General features: G+C 43.8%; 1 protein-coding gene across 1 annotated transcript; it reads right to left on the reverse strand.

Moving 5' to 3' along the window:
* Nucleotides 1–3,651: 3,651 nt before the first annotated feature.
* On the reverse strand, nt 3,652–8,272 carry LOC115108951 (four-jointed box protein 1-like). The gene has a single exon (XM_029633502.2). It carries the CDS (start codon nt 7,831–7,833, stop codon nt 6,550–6,552), a length of 1,284 nt encoding a protein of 427 aa, XP_029489362.2. The 5' UTR covers nt 7,834–8,272; the 3' UTR covers nt 3,652–6,549.
* Between the last annotated feature and the right edge of the window lie 377 nt (nt 8,273–8,649).

The following is an 8,649-nucleotide window of genomic DNA, read 5'->3' on the forward strand; positions in this document are numbered from 1 at the left end:
CACTGGCCCACGCTGTGCACATGGCCACCTTTTTAAAGATGAGTCTGGCTGGATGGTCCCGTGGCATCTGGCAACTCAGGTCCAGTTGTTGCTCTGTGTTGTTTTGTTGAGTTGTTGATTTTTGTGGAGGCTATTTACACTCAGTTGACATTCACAACTGTATCTTTATTGAAGCTAATACATAGCAATGTTCTTTATTTAAGAAGTTGCTTTGTGTACTAAGTGAATATAAAATAGTTTCTACTCTAATTACATATCAAAGCAATGAGTATCATAGTTTTTTTATTTTCTTAAGACAAAGAACATTATCTGAACTAGTGCCCTTGAACCAATAGATCATTAAAGAAATAAGTGAAAACTTCACCGCAGACAGCTGAGCCTAAATACACAGCTGCCTTTCTCCCCGCTCGCAGGAATCTGGGCTGTGTGTGTGTGTGTGTGTGTGTGTGTGTGTGTGTGTGTGTGTGTGTGTGTGTGTGTGTGTGTGTGTGTGTGTGTGTGTGTGTGTGTGTGTGTGTGTGGAGATCCACCCTTGCCTCCTCAGGAATGTCTGCAATGTAGGAGCCTCTGGATTGCAGACCATAGAGAGAGGATCTGTGTTTTTACCTATAGGGTCTGTAGGTTCAGACACCATCCAGATACAACCCTAGCCCCTATCCCCAAGGCACTTCATGTAGATCTGAACATATTAGATATAGGTAGGTGTAAAAGCTTGCCCTCTGATAGGTTAGGATTAATTGTTGCCATATTGCTTATGGTAGCTACCAATCCAACACTTTGAAATCCAAGTGTAGGAGGTAGGGGCTAGGGGTTGTTTTTGGACAGAGCCTCAGGCCTGCAGAGATTCTCTGCCTGCTTACATAGTACATAGCTGCCTGCCTCCCTGGCCACCCTGTGACATTGAAAACAAACAGAGCATGAATAAGCCCAGAGGACGGCCATAGAAGCCTGGCCCCTGCTCCCTGCATGGCTAACTAGCTCACACGTCCAGATGGACTAAATAAAAACCACTGCCCTTAGCAGTGGCCAATGAGGAGTTGCCATAAGGAGGCCATGTCACATAAGGGGGCTTAGAAAGTTTACTGCCTCAGGGTGGACAGTGGGAGGGTGGTGGGATGGATGGGAGGGAGGGGGCGGTAGATTTTGTGAGGTTTGTGGTCAGTCGACATAAGCCAGACAGAGAGTAAGAGGGTGAACACCTGCAATCTGTTAGGAGGGGTTGTGACTAAAGGCTTTGATGTCCGCCGGTAGCGTAATCAGAAGTGACATGAGCTCCAGTAAAAAAGCAAGAGGGGTTTCTTGTGCAAAAAAATACATAAAACAACTACTTAAGAAAAGAAAAATGTTGTTTTCCATTTAGCTAACCACTGCAGACAGATGCTATGGGCAGGAATGTGGTTGGAGGAAGGGAGAGGGGGATAGAGGGATGGAGGGAGGGGTACAAGTCTGGTTAAGGCATACAGACCTAGGCTTAGCATCCCTGGTGTCTGTGGCCCGCCGTCGTAAATCTCTTGGAGGGTTGGCCCTCGACAGACGTGCCTTAGAGCAAGACGCCCAGCTGCAAACACAGCCCTAACCCCACTTTCTCCCTTTTACCATTCTGCTTTCCCCTCCCCAGACCACTTAGAAAATGACCTCCTTTCCCCCTCCACAGCAGTCAGTGCACGTATTGATCCCCAAGTCCCTATTACAGGACCGACAAGCAGGCAGAAAGGCAGAAACCAGGCAGGCTGCTAGCCCTGCTAAAGCTTCCAGCTCCACCTGCTCAAACTCCAGCCGAGTCTTAGGCCGCTAATCGCTCCCTGAGAATCACAGATAGATGACACTGACAAGCGTAGTGGACACCACAGAGTTGTGTTCTCATAGAAGTCATGATAAGACACCTCATAGTGCCTAAACCCCTCTCACTGTTAAAGTGAGGCTCTTTCCTCTGGCCCCCTTCCCTCCCCAACCCCACTTCTGCCTGGAACAGGATTAAGAGTACTGGAGTGCCCTGCAGCTAGCTATCAACAAAAGGTGTAAAATGAACCAGATGAGATGAGGGATAGAGGGAGGGGATGGAGGGATAGCAGGATGGAGGAAGGGCTGGAAACCATTAGGCCTTCAAATGTTTATCACTGACATCCCTACAATGTGCCTCCAGCAGATCTGGGAACAGGAGATCACAGGCACCGGAAAGGTCGCTGTGGAACTAATGAGAAAGAGACTTTATTTAGTTTGTGAAATCAAATAAATGCTGTGATTCCCAGATGTGACAGTTAATAGAACGATAAGAAAAAGGGGCCTCGGGTTAGCAGATGGATTTGGCCCAATGCCTTGATTTTGTCTGACAATACAATGAACTATTCAGATAAATTAATGAGAAGAAGGCTATTTAATTTTCAAATAAATGCTGTAACTCCATGATGTAACGGTCTAGGGAACAATAACAAAAAGGCCCCAGGGAAAGAGATGGGTTGTGAACAGTGTGGCCAAATAATTTGCATTTTTGCACTCTGGGAGTGGTCTGAATGAGTGGTCTGAATGGGGAGGGGAAAACTAAAAACTAGCTCTTATTGGCAGAGAGGTTTGGAACACTCTTTCTTATTTGTCTATTAACTAATTTACCGCCTGGTGATGTCACCCGGCAGGCTAAAACTCCATCCCACCAGGATGAAATTTCAGGTGGTCTTTTCAAACAGCTCTTACACTAAAATGGCATATCATAATTTTCACAATTTCACAGTATTATTCCAACCTCATAGTGTGGACATATATATAAAACAGAAAAATCACATTTTTGACTGCACTGGGCCTTTAACAACCCTTTTAATAACTTTTACATGAGGCTGAATTCAAATTGTGAAGTCAGGACTATTATTAGTTTTGCTCCAATGTAATAGATTTACCATCAATAACTGAACTGTTACATTAGCATCACAAACACAAACCATTGATATTTGTACATGATGTTATGATATGGTAAGATAGTTACAATAAGCTTATGACACATTTACAGTGCATTTGGGAAGTATTCAGACCACTTTACTTTTTCCACAATTTGTTACGTTACAGCCTCACTGCTAAAATGTCTAAAAAATGTTTTCGCAATGTCGTTATGGGGTATCGTGTGTAGATTGATGAGGATAAAAAAAAATTTTTTAGAAAAAGGCTGTAACGTAACCATGAAATGTCCCAGATTGTGCCTTTAAGAAGAGCTTGGATATGGGGCAGGGGGTTAGAGATTTGATTTAGGCCCTGCCTGATATAGAGAGAATTAGAGGGAGTGACAGAGACCCTATCTCTTCAATCCCTCCCTCTCCCGCTAATGGGACCTACAGTGTTCAAATGACATGTTTCCCTTTCTTTAACAGTTTTTGTAGAAGTGTGAGAGTTATGTGGAGTGTAAACGCAAGCAACAAATGTATCTTTCCACAGGAAATGGTCCCTACTTTACCCTCTCTTGTGTTTGGTTAATGTGAGAATGTTCTCAGTAGACAGGAGAGAGCTGAGCCCTGTAATTGTCTCAGACAGTGGCTGTGTCCGAATAGCCATATATGAGAGAGAGCGAGAGAGAGAGAGAGAGAGAGAGAGAGAGAGAGAGAAAAACTCTGAGTCCCAGGGTAACAGGCTCTGAGGGCACTGCATTTCAACAGCACAATGGGTACACTGTAGTGGACAAGGATGGGACAAAGCCCTTTATATGAAAACCTGAGGACTGAACACACAGAACAGGCAAATATTGGACCTGCCATTGTACTCCGCTAAAGAAGGGTTGAATACCAAACATGTGGTCTTGACAACTTAAATTACAATATACTTAGCAAATAATACAGGAAGATTGGAATGTTACAATGCACATTGAATTGATGAAAGGGGATTGCAATTGTGAATGTCAAAAACAGGGTAACATATACAGTATTCACAGTGCAGCATGTACAACAAATATGACTGGGTCATGACATTAAGCAGTGGTGTAGTGGTTCTTGGAAAAGTGGATATACCTCTAATTTTGCAAAAATATATTTCAAAACGGCCTGCCCAATGAAGGAAAGGCGCCTTGTGTGAACAATGCTAGGTTTCCCTAGTTTTTTCAGGTTCTCACTCTCAAAATCTAACTTTTTTAATAGAAAAACTACAAAAATTGGATGTTCTAAGTCCACAACAATGCTTAAAGCTGTAATATGTAACTTTTTGGACGACCCAACCAAATTCACATAGAAAGGTGAGTTATAGATCTGGCATTCTCATTGAAAGCAAGTCTAAGAGGCGGTAGATCTGTTCTTTGTGCGCTATATCTATGCATCCTGTTCTTATGTTGTCTTTTTGCATCTTTTACTTTTGGTTTTGTACCCCAGGTTCAAACAGATGAAAATGTTTGGCTATGGAAAATATATTTCTTAGGTTTAGATGGTACGCTGATTATTTACACTATACTTGCTTGTTTTGTCACATAAACCGAAATTAGGGAACTATTAGAATTTTAGCAACCAAGAAATGGCAGAGTGGTTTCTGCATAGTGCATCTTTAAACCACACCAGGAGACCATTTTTGAGGCCTGTGTAAAATCAGTCAAAATATTTTTAGGAGTTTTTTTGTTGTTGCAGTCAACATTTAATTGGGAAGTTTCGGGGGGAAAGCCTTAAAAATGTTCATTCAAATTAGCACTAAATTATGAATCGCAAAGATTCAACAAAGACTTTTTCAATAAGTTTAAATATCTGCCAACCCTACTGACTACCGATTCCGTTCAATTCTATGAACCTCTCCCTGCGACAATCATGAGAGCTGCACACTTTGACTGTCTGATATTCCGCTGAAACTATACCGAACAAAAATATAAACGCAACATGAAACAATTTAAGAGATTTTTACCAAGTTACTGTTCAATTGAGGAAATCAGTCAACTGAAATAAATGTATTAGGCCCTAATCTACGGATTTCACGTCTGGGAATACAGATATGCATCTTTTGGTCACAGATACCTTAAAAAAAATGGGCCTCAGGACCTCGTAATGGTATGCAGATTGCCATCAATAAAATGTAATTGTGTTCGTTGTCTGTAGCCTGCCCATACCATAACCCCACCACCACCATGGGGCAGTAGGTTCACAACATTGACATCAGCAAACTGCTAGTCCACACGACGCCTTACATGTGGTCTGCGGTTGTGAGGCCGGTTCGATCCACTGCCAAATTCCCTAAAATGATGTTAGAAGTGGCTTACGGTAGAGAAATTAACATTGAATTCTCTGGCAACAGTTCTGGTGGACATTCCTGCAGTCAGCATGCCAATTTCACGCTCCCTCAAAACTTGAGACATCTGTGGAATTGTGTTGTGCACATTTTAGAGTCGCTTTTTAATGTTGCCATGTGTAATGATCATGCTGTTTAATCAGCTTCTTGATATGCCACACCTGTCAGGTGGATGGATTATCTTGGCAAAAGGAGAAATGTTCACAAACAGGGATGTAAACAAATTTGTGCACAAAAAATGTTATGCGTATGGAACATTTCTGGGATCTTTTATTTCAGCTCATGAAACATGGGACCAACACTTTACATGTTGCGTTTATATTCAGTGTAGCTATGTGTGCGGCGCGCATGTGCATATATTTCACATGCTTTATTACGATTGTGTAGGCTACTTTGTGAATAAAGTATCTATTGTACTAATTTGTAAGTCGCTCTGGATAAGAGCGTCTGCTAAATGACTTAAATGTAATGTAAATGTACTACATAATTTATATGGCATATACCTTCACTATACTACTTTGTTACGCATCAGTGGGGATTAAGTAGTGAGTATACGCAATGCCCACGGGGAAAAAGTGGGTAAATGGCATATATCTGCTACCTGCATATATCCCCCACTACACCACTGACATTAAGGCAGAAGATACAATCACAAGACAACCAAATACATGAACGTGTTTGCAATGACAATTGATTGTACAGTAGGCTAGAGCTTCTATAAAAGGAGTGAGACAGGTGACAAAGTCTACATTATACATTTTTGTGGCAACAAATACAAAACTTTTTAGGAGTAACCTATTAAGGCCTGGTTCTCATTATCAAGCAATCCAGTTTCCTATGGAGATTATTGAACACAATGCACCTTGTGAATACAGATGATTATTCATTATCCCCCCTTACACCACAATAGTTTATTCCTATTAATAAACACAGCTGTGTAGCCTATCAAACTCCTGAGGTTGAAGGCTGACCAATAAACCTAAATAGCTACAAAGATGCATTGGCTCCTAAACAGCTACAAAGATGCATTGGCTCATATCACATTATTCCTGCAGCTATGTTTTGAGGCTGGCTGAAAATAAATTATGACCCATCCTGCACGAAGCCAAAAATCAACGTCAATGTGACTATTTATGCAGACATATAAAGTAGGCAAAACGTTGTTTTCACAAGAGGTAGTTCATCAATATATTAAAAAACGGTTTCAATTGACGCGCATTAATCTAGTACAGGTGTGTGGTTACTGATTTGCAACACACGTCATTCTGTGGAGTAGATGCCAGATACAGAACCTCTAAATGAGAGGAATCAAAACTAAACGCCCAGCTGGTGGTACTTCACCTTGCAATGCGATATGTGTTTGTATAATCTGCTTATTCGACTCTGTAGTACTCCCGCATGTTCATCAGAGAGAAACCCTAATTCCGGAGACAATGGTTCGCTGTCTCTGTACAGCTCGAGCAGCCGAGTCCTGGTGTCCCTGCGCCGGTGCAGTTCTATAACACGCTGTACTGTCCTCTTTCTGAACACACACACCGAGTCCAAGACGGTGCTGTGGTACTTCTCCCACATATCCAGTACACGGTAACCGTGCACAAGCCCTGCCTCGTTGTCGATGAAAACCAGGTCGCCACGGGGTGTTCTGAGCAGGTTGTTGGTCTCCCTCTCCATCACGCGCGAGTCCCACTGCAGGCTAAAGAGGTTGCTAACGAGCCTGTCGAAGTTAGCAGACAGGTAGTCCAATATTATCAGGTCCGTCCACTGCATTAGCTCGAGCAGCTCCGCCGTCGTCTTGTTCCCCAGCTCCTCTCGTAGAGGACGCAGCCCCTTGCTCTCTTGGCGCAGCGGCGCAGGTGTGATTACCCCTGTCAGGTTGGCGACCCACTGGGTGAGCGAGACCACCGCCCGCTCACTCCACTGTAAACCTCCTATTCTTCTTCTCACAGAAGCCCATTGTTCACTGTCAACGTTCAACTGGGCGAGGATGAGAGGCGGCAGATTTGTAATACCCAGCAAACTAGCCAGGTAATAAGTCAAAGTTTCCCCCTGCACCTGGTCCGCGTTTATTCCATAACGCACGCATGCTTTGGATCGGTCCGAAAAAGTGGCCAGTTGATTGGATATTCTCCCACAGCCCGGCTCCAGTCTGACAATCCGATGTCCCCGGGCTCTCCCTCTCCATGCCCGGGCATGTTCCTCACTGAAGCTGACGGGAAACTTATCCTCAAGCCATTCACTCCAAAAAATTCCCTCAACCGGAGAGCCCAATTTGTCCGGGACCCCCCTCTGTGCTGACCCCTTGTTATCTACATTCATATGGTAATCTCTGATTCCTAAAGAGCCAGTTTGATCCGCAACACCAGTGAGATTGTGGCCATCCAGTATGCCCCCCAAATGCAGTCTCTGTGCTACTGGAACGGCGAGCAAAGCCCGGAAAGTTTTAGCAGAGAGGTCCGGGGATGGCCCAATGTGAGCGGACCCCCTACTCGTTAACTGTAGTCCTGTGTTGTATCTCTCCAATCTGCTCCAGACGTAGAATACACTGGCACAAGTGCAGAGAAAGAGAAGTGCAAGTAAATTCGCCGATACAGCCCTCATGGTTACTGAAAGCCGCCCTTCCCTTTGTTGCGACGAGATGACTAGCACATCCCCGACGGCTTCAGCTTCAATTATGAACGAGTGTGTGGAATAAGAACTAGGTAGGCTAATCCAAGTGTTGTGAAACCACACCTAGCCAGAGTGCGATGCCTAGCACAGGCGCTGCGTCCCGTTCCCCGTTCACGGGCGGAGTTGTACAGTTTGGATCACGGAACCGCCCGTTAATAAGCAACGAGGTTCGCATCTCTGTTCCCGTTGGGTGAACTAAAATCCTTCTCCGTCGATAGGATATGAGCCATGACGCAGTCTTTTCTTTAACGGATCATCTTTTTTTTCAGCGTCTCTCGTTCCGGACAGCAAAGTGCTTTTTCTCTCGCTCTACGCGTCTCCATCTCTCCGATCTCCACTGGGTGCTGGTTGAGTTTGATTTGTGGTTGAGTTTGATTTGTGTAGTAGCTTCTGCTCCACAGAGACAAGGGAGGGGGGCACGTGACTCGGGCTGCGAGCTGGGTAGGCTTATCGTCGGAAGTGGTGGGTCATATGGAAGCGTACTTTGGAGAGCTACACATTCAGAGCAAGTGCACGCAACGGCGACTCGCTTTTATCTGAATCAAACCGGTACTTTATTCCATTTTTTCAGTTTTGTAAAAAAATACATTTTTACACCATTGGACTATACATTTTGATTTGTCTAACCCTTGTTGGGCTACTAGATTATTCCATAGTTTTGATGTCCTCACTATTATTCTACAATGTAAAAAGAAAAGTAAAATAAAGAAAACCCTTGAATGAGTAGGTGTGTACAAACTTGACTGG

The sequence above is a fragment of the Oncorhynchus nerka genome, linkage group LG25, assembly GCF_034236695.1.
Source record: "Oncorhynchus nerka isolate Pitt River linkage group LG25, Oner_Uvic_2.0, whole genome shotgun sequence".
Taxonomy (NCBI): domain Eukaryota; kingdom Metazoa; phylum Chordata; class Actinopteri; order Salmoniformes; family Salmonidae; genus Oncorhynchus; species Oncorhynchus nerka.